The 22667-nt window shown below is 43.7% G+C and overlaps 3 protein-coding genes and 1 long non-coding RNA gene across 6 annotated transcripts; 3 read left to right on the forward strand and 1 right to left on the reverse strand.

The window, feature by feature from the left end:
- Nucleotides 1-715: 715 nt before the first annotated feature.
- On the forward strand, nt 716-9821 carry LOC4332061 (microtubule-associated protein 70-4-like). Of its 3 annotated transcripts, XM_015775806.3 has the most exons (13): nt 716-925; nt 1096-1245; nt 4147-4535; nt 4668-4865; nt 6561-6646; nt 6831-6896; nt 7210-7380; nt 7492-7662; nt 7762-7917; nt 8121-8267; nt 8372-8443; nt 8532-9157; nt 9314-9600. In XM_015775806.3, the coding sequence occupies exons 4-12, from the start codon at nt 4751-4753 to the stop codon at nt 9093-9095; spliced, it is 1548 nt and encodes a 515-aa protein (XP_015631292.1). In that variant the 5' UTR covers nt 716-925; nt 1096-1245; nt 4147-4535; nt 4668-4750; the 3' UTR covers nt 9096-9157; nt 9314-9600. The 3 variants fall into 3 exon arrangements, with proteins under 3 accessions (XP_015631292.1, XP_066164221.1, NP_001404304.1); XM_066308124.1 differs by lacking the exons at nt 716-925; nt 1096-1245 and having other exon boundaries at nt 4408-4535; nt 4678-4865; NM_001417375.1 differs by lacking the exons at nt 716-925; nt 1096-1245 and having other exon boundaries at nt 4457-4535; nt 9314-9821.
- Nucleotides 9822-10935: 1114 nt separating this feature from the next.
- On the forward strand, nt 10936-14315 carry LOC4332062 (cysteine synthase 2). The gene is made up of 6 exons (NM_001417378.1): nt 10936-11168; nt 11277-11351; nt 12280-12423; nt 12645-13103; nt 13190-13425; nt 13717-14315. Exons 1-6 carry the CDS (start codon nt 10947-10949, stop codon nt 13931-13933), a joined length of 1353 nt encoding a protein of 450 aa, NP_001404307.1. The 5' UTR covers nt 10936-10946; the 3' UTR covers nt 13934-14315.
- A 229-nt stretch (nt 14316-14544) lies between these two features.
- Nucleotides 14545-16859, reverse strand: LOC4332063 (pentatricopeptide repeat-containing protein ATP4 homolog, chloroplastic-like). The gene has a single exon (XM_015775803.3). It carries the CDS (start codon nt 16790-16792, stop codon nt 14762-14764), a length of 2031 nt encoding a protein of 676 aa, XP_015631289.1. The 5' UTR covers nt 16793-16859; the 3' UTR covers nt 14545-14761.
- A 113-nt stretch (nt 16860-16972) lies between these two features.
- LOC136355892 (uncharacterized) lies at nt 16973-21949 on the forward strand. The gene is made up of 4 exons (XR_010740442.1): nt 16973-17383; nt 17475-17541; nt 20662-20775; nt 21811-21949. It is a non-coding gene; the product is annotated as an uncharacterized lncRNA (long non-coding RNA).
- The last annotated feature ends 718 nt before the right edge of the window (nt 21950-22667 follow it).

Below are 22667 nucleotides of genomic sequence, written 5' to 3' on the forward strand. Positions count from 1 at the left end.
TTCCTGTTGAAACACCTCTTCATATATATTTTATAATTATTAAAAAAAGTAAAAACAAATCATCAACATGTAAAATTTAAATAAGTTTTTATATTCAATTCTTCAAAATCTTAATGATAAATTTCAAGTTGACAAATAATAACACTATATAAAGTAAAATAATCAATATAAACACACGATGGCCTAGGCTCGCGAGCCAAAACAAGCGGCTCGCGAGCTAGCTCGGCTCGGCTCATTTCAGCAACGAGCTAAAAAGGAGGCTTGGGCTTGGCTTGTTTGGCTTACGAGCCGAGCCAAGCTAACCAAGCTCGAGCCAAGCCCGAGCTGAGCTCACGAGCCCGAGCTTTTTTTCCACCCATAACCTCGGGTAATCCAGTATTGCAAGTTGGGGGAACGTGTTATATATATATTATATTGCGGTTAAGAACATGATTCAACACTCCACATCAAGTTGAGGGATTAAAAGTGAATTTACTCCAATCTTAAAGCACCTGTAGCGAATGGCATCAGTCAAGCCCAAACGGCACGCGCTCATACGGAGGTCCACTAACTTGGCTGGCATGAGGCCCAAGAATCTCTCAACGCGATTAGCTTTGAGGCCCATGAAGTCAACCGCCAATACCGAATAAGCGAAGGACCTCCGCGAAAAAACTGCCTCGACTCCACTGTCCTACTTCTACGCAATCTCAGCCGCACATTTTGGATGGGACGTCTCAGGAGGACCAGGCAAGGAAAGGGACTAGCGGATAACTCGCCGGGGCCATGGGTCTCACTGACATGTGGGACCACCTCGTAGTGGGGTCAAACCGTCATCGAGACGCAATCGTCTCCTCCTCCGCGGCCCTTCGGCCGCCGCCGCTCGCCGTCGACTCGCCTCCGCCGCCGGAATAAAGCAGCCATTGGAGGGGCCGATCTCCGTGCGTCGGTTCGTTTGTTCTTGCTTCTCCAGTTCTCCTTCGTTTCCGGCGATTTTTAATTTTTTTTGTTTTTTGCCCCCTGTTCTTTTGCTTGATTTCTCCCGTTCAAAATTTCTAAGATTTTGCGTCTGTTGAAAAGTTGAAATAAACGAAAATTTTTATCGATGCGTATGTGAAGGTTGGATTGGCGATCAGGTTTCGCCAAGGAAGCGAAAGCAAACTCTACAGAAACAAACCCTGCATAAATCTGGGCAGAGGGTGATGTGAAATTGACCCTGTCTCATCTGATGATGGCCGCGCCATGTTCAGTGAAATCTGATGAACAGAGGTCAGTACATGTTCTACTCCTATGTCCTATCTATCAATCTATCACTTGGTCTAAAAATTGAGAGTTATTATTATTATTTTTAAACAGTTTGTTGCTGAGGTGCACAGAATTTTACCTAGGATCAGAGTAGACATGCTACCTGTAAGTTTGTTTTTTATCGTTACCTCAGTCATAGCAATACCGTTTCTTCTTTTCAGTCGATGTTTGGACAGCTATTTTACACAAAGCTTTCTAGAAAATTATTTGTACAAAGTTTTGCTTTGTTTCTGTAAGCATGACATGATTACAGATTTGCAGAATAGAGTTATCTACTTACCATGAGTATTAAGCAATACCCTGGCCTGACCACTTAAGCATCCACCAAACCACTGCAATACCATGGCTATGCTTTATCTTAGTGCATATGCATACAGAGCACTTCCTGACAAATACAATATGTTTAGAATACTTAGAAGATTTCAGAGCAGCACTGCCCTAGCTTGACCTACAAATTAACGCCACTGTCAAGCACATAACCTCACAATAATGGAACACTCAATACTAGTCCCAGTAGATAAAGCCTATGGTGCAATGGAATGAAAAGGAAAAAGGCACTAAGAGCATTTAACACACTGCTACATCATGGGGTTAGGTCCATGTCACATTTCTTAAAGCTGAGCCTATGTGTGAGCCTGAATGCGTGACAAAATTGGTTTTCATTGGGCTCAGCATGAGCTTTACTGGAGCTTCACCTACAAATTAACCCTCTTGTGCTGCACTATCACCTCTAATCATAAAAATCACCAATAAAACTATTATCCAGAGGCTGCCTCAGAGGATTGAAAGCGGAATGCACTGAACCAGTCAGGAATAGTAACACGTCATGCGGTTAGGTCTGCGTCGCAATTAGAAAAAAATAATCACGTTTTCACGATCAAAATTATTTGACTAGGCAAGCATGATTAGTGGTTAATCTTGATTTGACCATTAACAACTGGCAGCGGCGTCATCAATAGGCTAGTAGTAGTATATATGAAAGCCAGTTAGCTCAATTTGTGGTAAAATAGGGTAAGTATTTATCGTTAGTCCAGCTCCATGAGGGAGTTGAAGTAGCCGGTTGTACTTAAGTAACCTAAAGAGCTATAATTATAAGTATTTTTTAATTTGTTTAGGTACTTCCTGGAAATGTGCTGTATTAGTGAACAAATTAAGTACTCAAGGAGTTGTCAAGTGCTGCTTTCAAGCTGAAAAATATAGACATGTAATAATCGAATAATTAAGCTCTTCCTCTTTTCACTTCTCTTTATGTTTTTCTTTGGCAAAAATAGATGTTAATGAGAAGTTAAAACTTCCACAAGAAGAATACTTCATTCAAGTTGCCAGAAGCATCTCCTTTAGAAAAGGCAAAAAAAAGAGAAGAAACGAACTGTGTAGTCTCAGTCCGTCCAGCACAAAACTGTTCGATGCTTCCAACATCATAACATCATATTTGTCGAATTGTCGATCAGGCCATTCAGGAAGCTTGTTTTCTAACTTCTTATCCTCTTCCTCCTGTCATCTTCTAACTAACACAAGCTTCTACCTAGAGAAGGCAGGCCACAATAACCTCACACATATTCACACGTTTTAGTTTGACCACCTAAACTAGTTGAACACCCTGGACTTGATTTATAATATTTGAAGCATTTTGATTGCTGATATTCAATATTTTAAGTAGGAAAAAAAAAACTACACACCAATCAGTACCCAGTTACTTGGTTATCTGAAGAAGACTGTCATATAGAGGGTAGGTTGATTCGTTTTTAGTAGCTTGAAAGCTTCAAAATGTGTTATGACAGCAGAAGCAATCAAGCAAAGCCTCTTATTATCTTCTTACCCTTAAAGACTAATGCTTGCAATGCTTCCTCCATCTCTAGCTAGCTGCCATTTGGAACACACATAGGAGCTAATCAAGCTAAGCTAGTTTGCCACCACTTCATCCAATGAGTAATTTTGTGGCGATGCAGACGGCGAAGGGAAGGCTCCTTCCATGGTCAACATCAGCATGGGCCGTTGGCCCGTTGCACCCTTCCAGTGTGCACGCACCATTATAGTTTGTCCCTCGACCGGTGACGGTTACGAAACACGGATAATGGATATGCTTTCAGTTTCAGCACAGTGCAGTGTATGTGAGAAGGCCTTGTTCATATCACTTCATCTTAGCTTAGCCAGCTACAGCTAATTGCATTTAACACGGTTTCTTTCTTTTCGTCAAAACCGGCGTGTTCATAATAGGAGATTATCATTCAATTAACCATATCCTCCTGTACTGCCAGGTCTTACCAAACAACCAATTAATTAATTCATTAACTAGATGCATGATGCTAGCATATTTTTTTTTTCAACAAAACGATGAACTTCTGAGAAGGACAGATACAAAAAGGACACAAATATCACCACTAGTGTAGTAAGTTACTACTAAGATTTTTGTTACCCCTGTATCACACCGACGAGAGTTAGGACCATATTATATTGACCCCGATCATTAGCAAGAGAATTACAGTGCCACACCATTAATTAAGTTATATACAGCAGTAGTTAATTAACTAGCTATTCCCTCCGTTTTAGGTTATAAGACGTTTTGACTTTGGTCAAACTGTTTGGTCAAAGTCAAACTGTTTCAAGTTTGACTAAGTTTATAAACAATTATAGTATAATATTTATAATTCTAAATTAGTTTCATCAAATCAATAATTGAATATATTTTTATAATAAATTTATCTTGGGTAAAAAATGTTACTAATTTTTTTCTTTAAATTTAATTAAATTTAAAGCAGTTTGATTTTGACCAAAGTTAAAACGTCTTATAATCTAAAACTACGGAGGGAGTATTAGCTACTCAGATTTCACATATATTTAACCACAATCATATTTATTTTGCAGGAGTACTGGATTTTCTCCAAGGGAAAATACATCGGCATATCGCAGAAGTTAACTTTTGGCGTCGCTCTCGTGCCAGCTCTGGACTATGCAACAGCAGCAGCAGCAGCAAAGCCGGCGTGAGGCCGCGGCTCCATTTGTCTCTGCTTCAACCGCACTCCTCCCGCCTCCATCCAATCCATCCATCCATCCGCTGCTTGCACCGTCGGCTTCCTTTCTCGCGCGCTCGCGAGCCCCAGCAATGGGGTGCTCCTCAAGAAACCCCACGCATTGCGCCTCCATAAAATCCAACCAAACCCACTCTCGCTTAGTCGTGCAGCACTGCAACCACTGCAAGTATTCAGCTCCCGGGGGCAGCCGTGATCTTTGCGAGCATTCTTTCTTCCACTTAGGTGGGAAGAAGAACATCAACTGGGCTTTCATATATAGCTAGCTAAACAAAACTAGCTAGGTAGATAGATAGATAGATAGATAGATAGATAGACAGATAGAGTGTAGCTGATTGGGTTTATCTTGTGTGCTAGGTGCTAGCAGCTAGCAAAACTGCAAGAAAGGTGTACAAAAGGCAGGGCAGGAGGACATACAGGAGGAGGTCGATCGAGCGACGATGGGCAGCTTGGGAGAGGTCGTCGAGCATGGCGTCAGCAAGGATATGCTTCCGTTCGATGGCCATCCTGATCCCGTCGTCGACGAGCTCAACAGGCTGGAGAATCTCCTCAGAGGTAATTAATTTGCTCGTTTGGCTATATAGCTAATTAATAAACCACCGTCAGTTTTTGATCGTTGTGTTTAAGCCTCGTGGTGCAATGCATCTCAATGCATCTCGCCAGCTTGAAATGGTTAATCATATGACATACTGATTGATCAAACTGAAGCCCTAGTTAATTATGACCTTGCAACATAAGTCATTCAATTCACGCTTTGGTCATATCAAGTACTACTGTACCAGTAGTGATACTGTAAGCGAAATGGACACATATCCCCTTCCCTGTATCAGTTACTGAGACATAGTCAGACACTTGTAGTTCACAAGTAGGCTGAAAATTTGAGTACATCAGTTCATTACAATAACGTAGTACGATCGCTGTGATCGTCTTGGTGAAGTAGGAAATAGAAAAATTGAGCGTGAATATGTACTATGTAGTTTTAGATAAACTATTCGTACCTAAGTCATTTTTTTAAGTATTCTTTAGAAGAACAGATACATTAACTTGACAAGCACCAATTTGTTGAGATGGAATCAGGGCATGCTACAGTTCCATATTTTTTTTCAGAAAGAAAGAAAAAATCTCTCTTTTGTCCGCCTTTTCTTATCCATGATGCAAGCTTTTCCAACTATGACAAAAAATAGACACCAAAAAGTGGTCTAAGTAACCCAATCTTGTAGGTTACAAGAGATATTTGCTCAGATTCTACGATATAGGTGTGACAAAACCCTGAAAATTTTAGTATGGCTGGTTGGACGGTTGGTAGGACGTCAATAAAGGGCAAGAAGAATTAACGTGGTGTTGGATGCAGGCTTTATAATTTCGGTGAGCACAATCTACCAGGAGGACCAAAATTTTCGAAATTTTGTAATATTTCAGAACAAAAATAATTTGAATTTTGTGAAAATTTTTGACTGAATTTCAATAAATTTTATTAAATTCACAAAACGGTAAAATTTTTGAAAAAAAAGGTTCTTATAGGGGCCCGAAATTCTCAAAAAAAAAAGAACCAAAATTTTAAGCCCTGGTTGGATGGCAGAATGCACTTGTTTCTAGAACTCTAGTTTGCAGAAAATATTTCAGGCTAGCTAGTCAATTTTGTCAGACATATAGGAGTACTACTGTTGAATCATGATATTCATCATGCATCATTCTAGGAACTAAAAATATTTCTTCATGATCTAAATGGCGCCAAACTGCCATTCAATTTAGTTGTGACCTAAACGTTTTACTGATATACCCTTTTCCCGGTAGCAGAATTACCTAAAGATTTTCTCACACTGCATCAGTCATTAATACTATGTTTAGATTGAACTCTACACTTTTTAGCACAAAAGGTCCTTGTTCAAAGCTGTTATTGTCATCTGTCTCATTCAATCAGTTCATTGATGACTCTAGTTACTTCAATTTCACTCTGAAGTCCAAACAAGGAGCAGTAAAATATCTTTTTGTTTACAAACATAAAAAGGATTAATAATTTATCCTTTTTTGTTCGTTTTGGGTCAAAGACCCAAGAGAAATAAGCTATCAGTATAATCTTCTAGTCCATCATTTATAACTATGAAATTTGAAAAGTTACTCAAATAATACGTTTTGTACATCGACATGGTCTCAGAAATTCAAACTTTTAAGTCTTTAACTAGCAGTTGAACTAAATTAATGTTAGAATCTAGCTTCATGCTCACGCCTAGCTCGTGCTTAAACCTGCAGAGAAGGACAGAGAGCTAGGACATGCATATAGCGAAATTAAAGGCCTAAAGGTGACGGAAGCCCTGAAGGACAAGGCCATTGCTGAGGTAATTTGCTTCACGAGCTAACTAATGTAATTAACTACCATTTTGCTTGAGTTGTTTCCAAGCTAAACCCCCACTTTTCCACTCCAACAATCAACACCGATGCAACATTGGGCAAGCCATGCCCCGGTCACTAGCTTACTCACTGTACTGACACCACTTCGGTGTACTGTGTATGTCTCTGCAGCTGACCAAGGAGCTGAAGAAACAGGATGAGAAGCTGAGTAGCCTGGAGAAGCAGCTCGAGCAGAAGGTTAGTTAGTCAACTGATTATTAAATTAAATATGTTAATTGCTACTCCCTCCGTAGTTAAACTTTTTAAGTTTTAATCAAATTTATAGAAAAATATAGCAACATTTCCGGCACAAAACAAGCTTATTATTAAAATATATTAGATGTTAGTTTTAATAAAAACTAATTTACTGTTGTAGATATTGCTAAGTTTTTCTGTAAACTCGATCAAATTTAAATAGGTTTGATTAGGAACAATTCATAATATTATACGGAGGGAGGTGACCAATTCTACGGTTCTACGATACTAACGAGCTTTTCTCTCGGTGCAACAGAACCTGGACGTGAAGAGGCTAAGCAACGAGAGGAAAGAAGCGCTGTCTGCGCAATTCGCCGCCGAGGCGACGCTCAGGCGGATCCACTCGTCGCAGAAGGACGAGGAGGTCGTCCCGTTCGACGCCATCATCGCGCCCCTGGAGTCTGACATCAAAGCATACAGGCACGAGGTAACACCTGAAACTGCACTAAAGCAGCTGCCTGACGATCAGTTACCAGGACAATTCAGTTTAACTTCAGTTCTGTATGATGACATTGTGGCTGCTCGTCTCGGCTGTCAGATTGCATTGCTCCAGGATGACAAGAAGGCGTTGGAGCGGCACCTGAAGCTGAAGGAGGCGGCGCTGGTGGAGGCAGGGAACATCCTGCGTAGCGCGCTCGAGAGGGCGCTGATCGTCGAGGACGTCCAGAACCAGAACATCGAGCTCAAGAAACAGATGGAGATCTACCATGTGAGCTAGCACACATGCAAATCCATCACTGACACATCAGCTAGATTAATTTTCGTCAGCCTGAACTGATTTTTGATTTTTTGGTCTTTGTGACTGCAGGAGGAGAACAAGCTGCTGGAGAAGAGCAACAGGCAGCAGGTGCTGGACATCGAGAGGCTCACGCACACCATCGCCGAGCTCGAGGAGTCCATTCTCTCCACCGGAGACGTTGCCAACGCTGTCCGCTTCTACCAGAATCAGGCCGCCAAGCTGAACGTGAGTGACATGAGTAGCGATGTACTCCCTCCGTCCCAAAAAAAACTCAACTCCTCCTAAAATAACGAATCTAAACAAAGGGTAGTTCAGATTCGTTGTCCTAGGAGAGGTCCCATAGGAGTTTTTTTTGGGGACGGAGGGGGTAGCGTATTCAGAAGACGGATTGATTACGTTAGTTTCTGACGAGCTTTTTCAACCTGCAGGAAGAGAAGAGGACGCTCGAGAGGGAGCTAGCTCGCGCCAAGGTCTACGTCAACCGTGTCGCGTCGACGACCGCGAACGAGTGGAAGGACGATGCTGACAAGCTGATGCCTGTCAAGAGATGGCTCGAGGAACGGAGGCTCCTGCAGGTAAGTACACCACACGGTGGCGCCTCCAAATTTTACTGGCCTTTGTACTAGATTTTTCTCAATTTATCATCTGATTATTTGTCATTTTCACAATGACCGTCTAGGGAGAGATTCAACGGCTGCGCGACAAGATTGCCATGGCCGAGAAGTCTGCCAAGGCAGAAGCCCAGCTGAATGTGAGAAACGTGGCAAAGATACTTCAATCAATTTTTCACCCAATTAATTTCTCCATGTCGTTGTCTGAAACTTTGGCTCCTTTTCCAGGACAAGCTCAGGAGGAAGCTCAAGGCGTTGGAAGATGACATGAGAAATGAATCATCCAACACGTCTGCTAGCAATAAGGACAACGCTACTAGCAAGCAAGCCACTCCAAAGAGGTCATCGTCTCAGCCAAGACGACCAATCATCTCAGCTGACGGCGCCGACAAGAGAAGGCCGGCGTCTCAGCCAAGGGCATCGGTGTCAGGGAAAGTTCTGAATAAGCAACCTGGCTCTGAAACCGAAGCTGCAGAGAAGAACAGGCATGCTGCTGCTAAACGGTTTGACAGCCCGAGATCAGCAAAGAGCGTTGCTGCTGGTGGCAGAGGAGAACGTCCTGTGAGAAGCCATCTGTGGGCGCATAGGAGCAAGGTGGCTGATGATGCTGGCAAGGAGAACAAAGAACAGAACCCAAATTACAAGGCGCATTTGGGTGATTCGCATGCAGATGGTGACTGTGGGGTGCAGTGCAGCGAACATGAAGAAGCCATGGATTTGAGGAAATTGGACGAGGGAAAGGCTGATGATTCTGATGCTGTAAAAAGTACCAAGGACAGCTGTGAAATTTGAAGGTTGCCTTTTGGATTGTGGATAATGCATAATAGAAAACAGATGGTACTTACCATGTACAGGTATACAACTTCTCCTTTTAATTTGCACATGAGATCTCTCTGCTTTTTTAATTTGCACATGAGATCTCTCTGCTTTTGAATATTTTAACAAAGTTAAAAATATAGGACACTCTAGACTGTTTTTCTCTGACATTGTTCTTTCTTTGTTTCATACAGATGCATCATTGCGACTTATTTGAAAAGCGTGTGAGCCTCTCTGAAGCTTTCTTCAATATTTTAGTTTTGGAGATTATTTGGACAACAGAACCGGCAATGGTCTTCGTCTTTGTTATATCTTGTACATATAAATCATGCCATAAGCTTCACAAGTGCATTTTGTGCCTGTAAAAAAACAGATTCAATTTGTAGTGTTTTGAGGAAAGGTTTGTTTCATTAAATAAAGAAAGTTGATGCAATGTAACAAAAATGCAAATAGAAATATAAGTGAAGGGTGTTTCTCTTAATTGTTTTTTTTTTGTTTCAGATGTTCCAGATTTTTTTTTTGGCAAAGAATTGTTCCAGAATTATTGCTACAAGTCAGTAATTTTCGTGTGTTCGCGCAGGTTAACTACAAGTTGTATGTTGTACTTTTGGCATATTTACCAGAAATGAAGTAAATAAAATAAGTGTTAGGTTGAGGTATTGAATGAAAAACAAAGGTGAAGTTTGTTGTACTTTTTTCTTGACATCTTAGAATCCCTTATATTTTTTCGATAAATGAAACGAACTGGGGCTTTTCAGTTTCTTACTGTGTTCAACCATACCGAACTTTGGCATTGTCAATTTTTCGCAAAGTAGCAATCTAAACACATCCTAAATACTGTACCACACCTTACCTACCAAAATTTGATGATTTTCTTAAAACTTCTCCACATGGCACTATACAAGAATGGTTGGCATGGTAACAAACCAAACAACACCCAGACACTTCTACCCTACTAAAGTTTGGTATTATCAAAATTATCAAAAGTTTGATGTTACCAAAATTTGAAAGGGTTAGGCCAAGTTTAGTTCCAAATTTTTTTCTTCAAACTTCCAAACTTTTTCATCACATCAAAACTTTCCTACACACACAAACTTCCAACTTTTCTATCACATCGTTCCAATTTCAACTAAACTTAGAATTTTGGCGTGAACTAAACTTTAGTTTTGGCATAAAAGTGAGCAAACCCAAAATCCCTTATATTTGTGGATATAGATGAGTATTTTATTAGAAAAAAAGGTCCATCCAATTCAAGCAGTCGTTTTCAGCCCAACTCGAAAATTTAGGGCTGGAATTTTTACAGCGATTTCAGGCCCAAGCTTGCAAGAAGGCCCAAATTCCAAACGTGGATGCAAACTCTGACTCTGACCACTGGGCCCAACACGATCCGCGTCAGTTGAAGTTTTTTTTTTCATTTTTAAATTTTTATTTTTTAATATTTACAGAAATATTATATCATCCAAATTATTTAGAGAAATGGCTCCTGCCGCCCAAGTGGAGGGCGGTACGGTGTGCACATTTTGCAATGAGGTCCCTTGCCACTCTTTGCAAGGGCTGAAGGAGGCAAATGCAAATTTTGCCCTACCAAAAATGTATTTTTTCTAAATTTTTTTTCATCTTGTCCGTTCCTCACGTCACCTTGCTGCCCTCCTCGAAAGCGGTAGGGTCAATATATTTTCATCGGTACAATATTTCTGTAAATATTAAAAAAAGTAAAAATTTTAAAATGAAAAAAATTCTCAGTTGAACCGAAGTCGGTTCGTCCCGTGCAAACCCGTAACCGTAGAAGGCGCAAACCGCCCCCCCCCCCCCCCCCCCCCCGCCGAGATGGCGGCTGCGACGGCGGCGGCGGGAGCAGCCGCCGCCGTATCCCTGCTCGCGTGCTACCTCCTCCTACACAGGGACGGCGCCAAGCTGCCGTGGGTCGGGCCCACGACGAGGTCCTCCCGCTCGAGCGGCCGGCGGACGCGGCGGAAGGGCCTCGTGGAGGCCATCGGAAACACGCCCCTCATCCGCATCAACAGCCTCTCCGACGCCACAGGGTGCGAGGTAGACTCGGGGGGTGCGTCCGTGTTTGTGGCTCCGGTTTTACTGGCTGGTTTGGTTTGGTTCGGTTGAGCTGATGAAGTGGTGGTGTTGCTTTTGGTTGGGTTGCAGATCCTGGGGAAGGCCGAGTTCTTGAATCCCGGAGGCAGCGTGAAGGACCGTGTGGCAGTTAAGATCATCGAAGAGGTAATTTGTTCATGTTGGTTCAAATTGATCCAAATTTGTAGATAGATTGAATGGGGTAGCTGAGAAGTACAGCTCACGGAGAAAAGTTTCAGAATTGCTACTTTGCTGGAGTATGATTTCCTTAATGAAAAGCTGCATAAAATGGAGTATTTCTTTTGAGTGAGATACAATATGAGGTATGTTCAGATTAGTTCCGCAGATACTACTCTTGCATAGCATTCAAAAGTTTCAGCTTCGTTCAACTGTAGAATGAATTGCGGCAAAACCTTGTTCAAGCGTAGAATGAATTGCAACAGAACTTTCTTGTTATACTGCCTTCTGAGGTTTCGTGACCGATTCATGTAATGTTGGCTACATGTACTTGCCTTTTCTTCTTCTTCTTCTTCTTTTTTTTTTTGAGAAAGTACCTGTATATGCATCTTTTGAGAATCTCTACCTCTGGACTTTCTACTTCAGTCATTTTGTGAGGTTGAGAGCAGGAATTAGTTGACTTCCTCCTTATTGTAAGATGTGGTGATAAATGCTTACTTGTATTAACTCTAGCCTGTAGTTGTCTATCCTTCAAAAAGCAATTGTAAGGTGGAAGTCGATAACAGGGTGGTATCAAGATTTTTCCATCATCTTTTGGAACCTGTAAAACTATGTTGTCAGTGACCCAACAATTTTAGAATTGCAGTTCTGAAAAAAAGCACTCATGGGAAAAACATTATGCGGTTTTATTTCTAGTATTATTGGATTGAAACAAACAGGTAATAGGATTTTATCTAAATTCTTTTGTTTCAAATTTCACCAGATGAATCATGGATTCATGAGATAGTTTGCTCCGTGTCATGTTGTTTGGTAATTTCGGTTCCTATGATGTTGTTATATACTAACAACCGTATATCATATCCTTTATATTTGATCCTGGAACTCTTGTCATTACCAGGCTCTGGAATCTGGTGATCTTCTCTGTGGTGGTACAGTAACAGAGGGGAGTGCTGGAAGCACAGCTATTAGCTTGGCCATTGTTGCTCCTGCTTATGGCTGCAAATGTCATGTTGTTATTCCTGATGATGCTGCCATTGAGAAGGTAGTAAGTCACATACTGTTCATAATTCTTATAACATACTCCATGGTGTAGTATCTGTGATTGCTACTTGAGTTATCCATTTTTTTCATGGCTAGCTGAACTAAACTATGCTAGATGCTTCTGTTAAGATTGTTCCAAAGTACAAACAGTATTTCAACATCAGAAAGCCTGTAATTGCTTATGCTCCTGTATGTTTAGTTTTACTAAAACTCTTTTCACAGTCTCAAATAATCGAGGCGCTCGGGGCTACAGTTGAACGAGTGCGCCCTGTTTCAATTACACATAGGGACCATTTTGTCAATATTGCTAGAAGAAGGGCTTTAGAAGCAAACAAATCAGCAGCGGCCCAGAGAGAGTCAAGGTACAAAGAAACTAATGGTTCAGCGCATGTCAATACTAGAATAATGCACAGCAAGATAACAGCAAGCAAAGGGGAGTCAAACAAGGCACTAACTAACTGTTCAGCCAATTCTGAAATACAATATAACGGGAAGTGTGATCATGACTCTGATTCAAAGGGAGGTTTCTTTGCTGACCAATTTGAGAATATGGCAAACTACCGAGCCCATTATGAATGGACTGGTCCTGAGATATGGCAACAAAGTAAAGGGACACTGCATGCCTTTGTTGCTGCAGCTGGCACTGGTGGCACAATTGCTGGAGTCTCACGGTATCTTAAGGTTTGCATGCTTCTTATGTTATTTCTTCTGTATATTTCTTTCTCACATGTAGACCTTTTTTATGCCTATGCTATAATCAAATATAGGAAAAGAACACAAACATCAAATGCTTCTTAATGGACCCACCTGGATCTGGTCTGTTCAATAAGGTTACTAGAGGGGTGATGTACACAAAAGAGGAAGCTGAGGGCAAAAGGCTGAAGAATCCTTTTGACACTATTACTGAAGGAATTGGAATCAACAGGGTTACAAAAAATTTTATGATGGCGGAACTGGATGGAGCTTACCGGGGAACAGATAGGGAAGCTGTTGAGATGTCAAGGTATGTACTTACCGAGTGCTTTCGCTGACTCTTAGGAGTTACAATCTGAAATTTCCATGCAAGAACTGTTATTGTTTAGTACAAATCATCATAAGCATTAATCAAAGTTCTGCACATTTCGCTTGTAATAAACAAGTACTGAAGCAAAAAGGATGAAAAGAATCAGTCTTCTGTGTCATAGTTAGCAGGAAGCTCATAGTTGTTTATTCTCTTATCTTAAGATAATTCAAAGAAAAGCTAAAAATGTATTTCAATTATCTAACCTCAATCTACTTGTAAATATTAACTTAGGTTCTTGTTGAAAAATGATGGGCTGTTCGTTGGGAGTTCTTCAGCCATGAATTGTGTTGGTGCTGTAAGAGTTGCTCAAGATTTAGGTCCAGGACATACAATTGTGACAATTCTCTGTGACAGTGGGATGAGGCATCTAAGTAAGTTCTTCAATGACCAATATTTGGCTAACCATGGCCTGACACCAACAGCTACCGGTCTGGAATTTCTTGATTGATGAGAAAATTTCATGGGGAATATACAGTCTCAGCAAGTTTTTCATGATGTGATGTCTGCCCTGATAGCTGGTGAATACTGACGAGCTGGAACATAGCAGATCTCATCCAGCAAGAGAACTGCTTGCATCTCTGGATTGGTACAAAAATTTTGTCGTACGGCTTTAAGTTATCCTCAAAATACATTGTGATGTATTTTAATTAGCTGGCATTGCCATTGATAGGGGCTGGTATAGCCAAACCTGCATTTCTTGTAGTTTTGGCATATTTCATTAGGATGTATTCAGTAAACTGTAAAAGGATGTTTTTTTCCCACTGAATCTTATATTAGTGTTTTTTGGCTAAGAGACTGGGAATTTGTTCGGGAGATCATTTATTCTTTTGAAATCCATGTGTTGTACACTGGCCAAGTTACCAATTTGTTTCATGTATATTCTGCAGGTGTTTAATTTTGTACTAGCACTAGCTTGCTTTTGTCAGTTGACATCAGGTCTATTTGGTCATTGGTCCTGCCCCAGCTTATTCAGTTATTCTCTCTTCATCAGTGCCCACTCTCTTTGCAGATACATCTGAATGGAAGCTGTAGATTGTGTTATTGACTGCATGCCAAACCTAATGTTAACAGCGCTTTTTATTTTCAATTGAATGAGGAATTTGACTGATGTTCTTCTGTCAATGGAAGCAGAGGCAACAGTATATGCAAGTCTGAGCATCTACCATTAGAAGAAATCTGTGGAGGGAGAAAACCTGAGAACACCTGCATAAATTGAGATACTACGAAAAGCCCAACAAAAAAAAAATCCTATATATTCCTACTCCATTGTTGCGTTTTACACCGCTACTAACTCTGCCGATTTCTTTGTCTCCAGCCAGTGCCTGGCCGCGACGCTCGTCGTCAAGAACCAGCCGGCCTTGTCGGGCGCCTCGTGGAACGGCGCGTCGAGCTCCTTGAGATGCGACTCGAACACGGTGGCGAGCCCCTTGTAGGAGTACGTGTTCTTCCCCTGCCCCGTGTGGATCCCGAGCAGCGGCGGCAGCTCGTCCCCGGCCTGCAGCGCCGCGTACAGGTCGCTCATCCAGACGTGCAGCGTCGTCAGCGCGGCGCCGACGGAGAGGCCCCTCAGGTGCAGCGACCACTGCGTCTGCGTCCTCGTCTGCACGTTGCTGTAGATGCCCAGCCGCAGCGCGACGTCCAGCAGCGCGCAGGCCTTCTCCATCTGGCTCAGGTTCACCGCCAGGTCCATCAGGCAGTTGCAGTACGGCATCCTCACCACGCCGCGCGCGCCGCCCAGCAGCTCGCCGGCGGCCTCCCTCAGGGGCTCGCTGGGCGCCGCGGCGTCCACCAGGAGCCGCACCACGGCGCCTAGCTGCGCGCTGCTCCGGTCGATGCACCCGATCACCTTGCCCAGCTCATCCGCCGGCGTGCCGGCCGCCACGGTGAGGAGGCAGCCGCAGAACCGGTCGTCCGGGGTGATGCCGAGGTCCTCGAGCATGGCGAATGACCTGACCACGTCGTCGGTGCGCCCCGCTTTGCCGTAGCAACGGATGAGCGAGGTGAGGATGAAGATGTTGGGCTTGAAGCCAGCCTCCACCATCTCGTTCAGGATGCCCTCCGCACCCGCGACATTGCCGGTGCAGGAGTAGAGGGTCACCATGGATGAGTAGCTCCAGCTGTCAGGCTTGGACCGGGAATCCATGGAGGCCTTCATGTCCCTGAAGATCTCCTCCGCCTCCTCGACGTAGCCGATGTCGGCGCACATCGAAAGGAGCATGTTGTACAGCACGACGTCGATGTCCATCACCTCGTCCTTCATCACCCGGTACACGGCCATGGCGTCCTCGCCGTAGCGCGCCCTGGTGTACGCATGGAGGAGGCAGCAGTACGTCGCCTTGTTGGGCACCGCCTCCTGGCTGACTAGCTCCCTGTGGATGGTCTTCACCACCCACGGCCGCATCGCGCGGCCCATGGCGTCCAGCACCGTGTTGTACACGACCAGGTTTGGCTTGACGCCGGCCGCCTTCATTTCCTCGAACACGTTGAGTGCGCCGTCGAAGTTGCCGCTGCTCGAGTGCACCCTGATCACCGTGGCGCATATGACGGGGTCCAGCTGCCATTTCTCGGCGCGGGCGCGGTCGTACAGGCGGAGGGCCGTCTCGGCGTCCCCGGCGCGGCCGTACGCGTCGATCACCGCCGAGTACGTGAGCATGTCCGGCGAGCACCCGAAGTCCGGCATCTTCTCGAACCACTCCACGGCCTTGCCTGGCATGCCACAGGCGCGCGCGCAGCTGATGACGGTCGAGAAGGTGGCGTTGTCCGGCTGCACGCCCTCGCGCAGCATCTCCTCCCAGAGCGCCTCGGCGTCGCTCCAGCGCCGCCTCTTGCGCAGGGCCTTGAGCGCGACGTTGTAGAGGATGACCTCCTTGCGAACCTCGGCGTTCCGGAGGAACCACCACAGCGCGAGCACGACGGCGGCGGGCCTGGCGGAGGTCGTGTTGAGCACGATGACGGCGTCCTGCTCGGACGGGGGTTCCGGGAACGCGGCCTCCAGCGCCGCGGCGACGGGCGCCTCCCCGGCCTCGCAGGCGGCAAGCGCGGCCGCCGCGGCGGCGAGGCGGGCGCGTCGGCCCGACCCGGCGCGCGCGCGGGCGAGCCCCGCGGCGCGCGGGCTGTTGGGGTTGACCCAGACGTACCTGCTCGTATTGCTCGACCTCCCCGGACTCGGATTGGCGTCGGAGGGAGGCGGCGGCGGGTCTTGGACGGAGACACGGGCGGTGGCCGGAGAGGGAGAGGGGTTCTTGGGTTGGAAGGAGAGGGAGATTGCGCGGTGAGGCCATGAGAGGAGGGAGGAAGGGGAAGCCATGCCGCGCGATGCTCTCTCTGTGTGGATTGGGTGGGGGAAGAAGGGGAGAGAGCGCGACTGCTAGTGCGAGGAGTGTGGCGACGAGGAGGGTGTCAGTTTGTGGGCCCGCGATGTCAGTGACAGATCAGATGAAGGAGAGGCACAATAGGAGACCGCGCCGCGGCGCCCTTCCCGCTCCCCGCGAGACTCCAAACTCCCAAAAAACAACCGCACGCCGCGCCGCCGGCCGCACAGAACTCGCGATCCGCGACGATGCCGCCGGCGCCGTCGCCGCTGCCTCCGCCGTTCAGCGCCGGGCGGCAACGCGGCAGGCCTACTTCTCACGGGTCTCTCCGACATCGCAACCTTACCCGCTCGACGCGCTCCACGTCTTCCTCCCGTTCCCACCGCGCATGGCGGCGAGGCTGGCCAGCGAACCACCTTTCGCATCTCCCCTCGCTGCCGAGGCACGGGGCGTGCTGTCACCATCGTGCGCTGCTGGTGTAGGGCGTTCCTGTGGTTTGGATGATCGGAAACGGCGGTGTGACTGGGCTCCGACGGGTGCCCAATCTTCTGCTCGCAGGGAGGCGCGCTAGGTGTTCGACGAAATAGGTGCGACAAGTGTTTCTCCTGGTAATAATCTCTGTATTGCGAACTTAGTGTACTTGGGACTATCTTATCTGCAATGGCTGCTGTTTTGCAGGTTACAATGGCCTATTGCGGTCGAATTCAAGGCTATCACATATCAGCGGCCCACATTTTCTACACCAGTAAGTTGTTTTACTCTTAACTTTTCTGCTTTCTGTGTTTGATTCAATCAATTATTGTAGGATTTGGAAAGTATGTTTACCATGAAAGTGTGAACTCCATATTATCAAAATAATTTCTTAAATCCATGTGATGACACTGTGCACCAGTCAACATAACAGGGCTCTTTGCTTACAATCACACTCCTTATGGGGGTTACTACATTATAGCATTAATCAACCATGTTCGCAACTACAAACTGTGCATTTTCTGCTTTGCCATTTTACAGAGGACCATGACTGGGAGTATATGACTAAAAGCCTTAGTACATTTGCAAAAGGCATCTCAATGCATATGCTTAATTTGGTATTCCAAGATACCGATGAGAACTGCTAGGTGGCGCCCCTTGTAGATTGAATTATCTAGTCAGCTACAAAACATTCTGATTCTGGTGTTATTTTCCACTATAAGTTTTGTTTCATAAGATGAAATCTTCCATACATAGGCAGCTCCATTAGAGCATTTGTTGCAAACCAGGTAGGGTTCATTGAATATGCTGTAGCATTCAGGATTTATTCATATGACTCTATATGCTTTCACATAGTTAATTTGGATGGTAGACTTGGAAAAGAAGGATCTTGGAGATAACAGAGAGTAGTGATATCAGTACCTCCTGGTCATGTCTGCACTAAAGGATTCATTATACTACTATGTTAATTTCAAGCTACTTCAAAGTTAAAAACTGGTTATATAAATAGAGATTGCAATAACAATAAGCATCTTAAATGCTTGCATTCACCCTTAGTTGAGAAATATGGTACTAGCAATTTCAAAATGGACCAACCAGTAGAGCATTAGGAGTAGGACTGTAAGGATGATCCAACCATTGGTAAGTAGGCTTAGTAAAAGGTTCTTCCGATTTGTGAGTGACAGTGTTGTAAGATTATTCTTGGATTCCTTTTTGTGGCATGGTTACTTTTTGTTTAGGTCAGAAAACTTAATTAGTCCATAAATTTTGGCTCTTTTATTAGAGGTAAATCGTTTTTTCCTAGGCCTCTGATATTTGATAAAATATTATTTTTGACTAGAAAATTTGGAGCTATGCTGTTGGGCTAAGGATTGTTTGGTCTGGAATAAACTTAAGCTTATCGTAGATAACTTTTAGTCCCAGATGGATAGTCTGCTTATTAACTTTATATCATGTTGCCTGTGTCTTGCAACGGATTTAAGTACATACTCTGTAAATAACTAATAAAATGCTAAAGTGAACATACTATACTATATCAGAAGGAAAAACAAGTTATGCGCTTTATAATTCGCATTAGGTCAACTGAAAACCTATGCAAATCTGAGAAGTTTTATAGAAGATCCTACAAAAAACACATACATGCCAACATAAATCTATCATCCATTGAATGCCAACATTGAATCCAAAAAAACCGCCTAGGGGATTTGGGTACTGAGCCTTTCTATAGTATACTTTAACTGATCAATCCAGGCCTTGGATTGTGCTGTGAGCTCCTCGTGATGAAATGTGCAACAGCACAAGACTATTTTCAGAGCATGCACAGACTCTCTCTCTTGGAAATGGACACAAAAAAGGCTAATAGCTTAAAGCTACAAACATTATCTCTATGCAATCTTGTACCTAATCATTTGGGCTGCAACCAAGCGTGAGCTCATGTTTATCATGAATATTGATGGCTTCAAACAAAGGGAACTGGGGAACATCATCACAGGGTTTTGTGTGTTTCTCCATTGTCCTGGAAGCAGTACTACGTCAACTCATTCAGTCAGTGAAATTCCCTTTATCTCTGGCATGGTCATAGACTCGTAGTGAGAATATTTATATAGCACTGCAATACAATAATTATATGCAATGGTGTCATGGTGACGATACTCAGTTAAAACAAGGCAATCTGAAATGTTGAACTCATCAGCGTCTACATTTTACATATCACCTATGAGGTAATTTGTCGAGTTAATTTAATTGCTTATTTATTCCATTACATAATATAATGTGTATATATTTAAAATCTACCTTCTGCATTATGCTTGTTCAAGCTCACTTGTTATCACATGACTCTATGTGCTAGATGTTTGCCTTTTCCACTAACCACCATATATGATTGTGCCAACATCTCTTACAAGTAACAGCATACATAATCAGAAAGAGATATTTGCTTTTGAATCATAAGTATCGTTGTTATCTTCATTGCTTGTGACTGTAAGCACTAATTAGTGCTAGTGGGTTCAGGAAAAAATACTGCTAGTGGTATGTTCCTCCTTTGCTGTTGTACATGTGAACAAATATCGTCAACTGTCAGTCTAGAGATGTGAAATTGACTTGACTACCTATGAACACTGAAGGGGGAATGGTTTATTTATTAGTTTTGACAAGCCTAAATGTTTTCAGTCCAAGCATACCCCACTTGTTTAGGCAATTCGACAAAACTAGAAGGTCCGAAAATGAAAGTAAAATAGCAAATAGATGATTGAATTAGTGTCTTTCACATTGGATTCCTCTCAGTTGAGAGAATAAGGAACGTGGGCCCAAGACTTTTTTGTCTTTCTCTGAGGATATATGGTACTTTTTCCTGTACCATTGGTGTATCTCCACGGACCTCTCGCGAATGAACATACAGTGGTTGCTTCTGCATGCCTGTGAAGTCGCAATCATAATTTTCACAAAAATTTCGTCTATTATAATACACAGAGTTTAGAAGGATCAGATGATAACATCGTAAAAAGTATAAATGCATGCTAAGTTTGCCACTTAAGTACATTTTTCTGAATAATGGGGAATCAATCATTCATTAACTTTTACATCCCACCTGGAAAGCAGTAGCATTGAGAAATCTATGTGCTCTGATGCTCAGGCTAATGGGTTGAAAACTGCTGAATTCCATATTCTGATGACACTGACATGGAGTGATCATATAGCTTCGGCCTAGAAGTAACTGCTAAGATTCTCAGAGCGTGGCATCTGAAACTTAATGTACACTTTGTTCCAGGGAAGCCCGGGACCTCCACAGGGACTTGAATTAGCAGAAGCAACTGTTTGCTATACTCAATTTGACATGTATTTTCCCTAATTGATGCTGCTTGGTCTTTAATTAACCATTTTCGTTGTGTGCATGCAGAACAGAACACTGGCTGCTGCAGATGGGCTGCACTGCATCATATAGACTGTCCAATGACCACACATGGGTGTGTCCCAAAGGGGCCGGCCATCATAGGCTGGTGCTGAAACTAAGGTTAGCCCCTGCAATCTCTGACCTGAAAACTGTGTGGGTGATCTGTTTTGTTGCGCTGCTGGGGATAGAGCATGTATAGTTATGTGGCCAGGAGACCCCGTGGGTTCCTCTTGTGCTGAAGCCTGTTTAGGTGCCCAGCTTTTTCTTGCGTGTCTAGAACAGAGGAACCAGGATTTAACTGGCGCACCTTGCTCCAAAGCCTGCCATCAGTAATGCAATCGTTGTACAATCTGTACTGCTCTTCCACCCTTTGCTTGGGCCTCACAAAGATGCTCCTGCCTCTGAAGGTTTTCGGAGTTTAGGCTTTCCAGTCCAAATGCCTCCTCAATCTGAACATAAGGAATGCGCACTATATCAGAGAAGGATCATTGGATCTCGATCCCCCTACTACCTAGAATGGACGTGATGTGTAGGCGGTGTTGACCTATCTAGGCTACTTGTACATAGCTGGATCCTGTACTGATTGATTGAGCTATATATGCAGTACAGAATGCAAACCTGTGTAGGTGTGTAACCCTGGAGGAAAATAAAGGCATGTTGTCTAGGAAAGGACCTATAGGAGGGTCCTATATGTGTAATTGTGTATCAGTTCTATGGAGGAAAATGATGAACACTCAAAAGTCTAGCTTGGTATAACATGGGGTGGTGCGGTTGCCACATATCTACAAGCGACACCTTGGGCTAGCTAGGCCTCTACCCCTTCGATCTTGCACTGGGAAATTGGTGGTGAATGGTGACGGGAGGTCTATCTAGCTGGAGATGTTTTCTCTAGGTATTTCTTTCTTTCCCTCTTTTTGTTGTCCTTCACAGAGTACCTGCTTTGGATTTTCATCTCATGGTGTCGCTTGAACAGACAACCAACTTGAGTAGACCCTTGGCTGTGAGAATATTCACTTACGGTGTTTAATGTATATAGATTATCTAGTTACGGAGTGTCGTGTCCAAAGAATACACAGTGATTTCTTGCATGTGAAATTAAAGTGCAGTTGTACCTAGCGACTTTGAATTTTGTGGACAATTCTTATTTGCATGCAGAAGGGATAAAACGACACATCCAGAGAAGTCGCATTGGATCTATCACCAATAATAGCGACAGGAACGACAGTGCAGCAGCAGCAACATCAAAAATGATAGCACTGGGGAGTATTTGACACCTTAAAAGCTTCAGGACGTTCATACGATATCCTTCTCTGCGACCACTTGCTTAAGAGGGCGATCGTTGCCTGCGTGCCAGATTCCTGATGCATGCATGGCTGGTAAACTCCCATTTACTTCATGTTATTTCTTTCATCATCCATGCATGCACTAATGTGCAAACGGGTAATGTTTCTTGCAATGAAGGTCACACAGTGATGGTGGAAATGGCTCATTGGCGGTACGATGGTTCGCACTGGCTGCAGTAACATTCTAACTAACACGTACGCCTCAAGGTAAGTAAATTTCTGTGTTCAGTCCAAAGGCTGTGTTCGCCTGTTCGGCAGCTTGAGATGAGAGCTAATCCCTCGCGCACGTAAAACGGAACGACTCATTAGCATATGGTTAATTAAGTATTAGTTTTTTTTAAAAATATTTTTTAAAAGCAACTTTTGGTTTTTTTTTTTTTGCAAAATCACACCGTTTACCGTTCAAAAAGCGTGTGCGTGAAAAACAGAGGAGGTGGAAGCAGTCTACTCCCTCCGTTTCAAATAAAACTAACTTAGGAGGGATCCCCTCCTAGTACAATGAAGCTGGACAAAGAGTTGTCCAGGTTCATTTGGCTTTTTTTTTGGGTCAGAGGGAGTAATTAAGTCTCTAGCTACGTACTCTCATTTACTCCTATATAGAACCTGGCTATTTATTCCTATATGCTATACACATGAATTTAGTTTCTTTTGTAACACTTCGCCTTTCCG

Source organism: Oryza sativa, chromosome 3 (genome assembly GCF_034140825.1).
Source record: "Oryza sativa Japonica Group chromosome 3, ASM3414082v1".
Classification (NCBI taxonomy): Eukaryota; Viridiplantae; Streptophyta; class Magnoliopsida; order Poales; family Poaceae; genus Oryza; species Oryza sativa.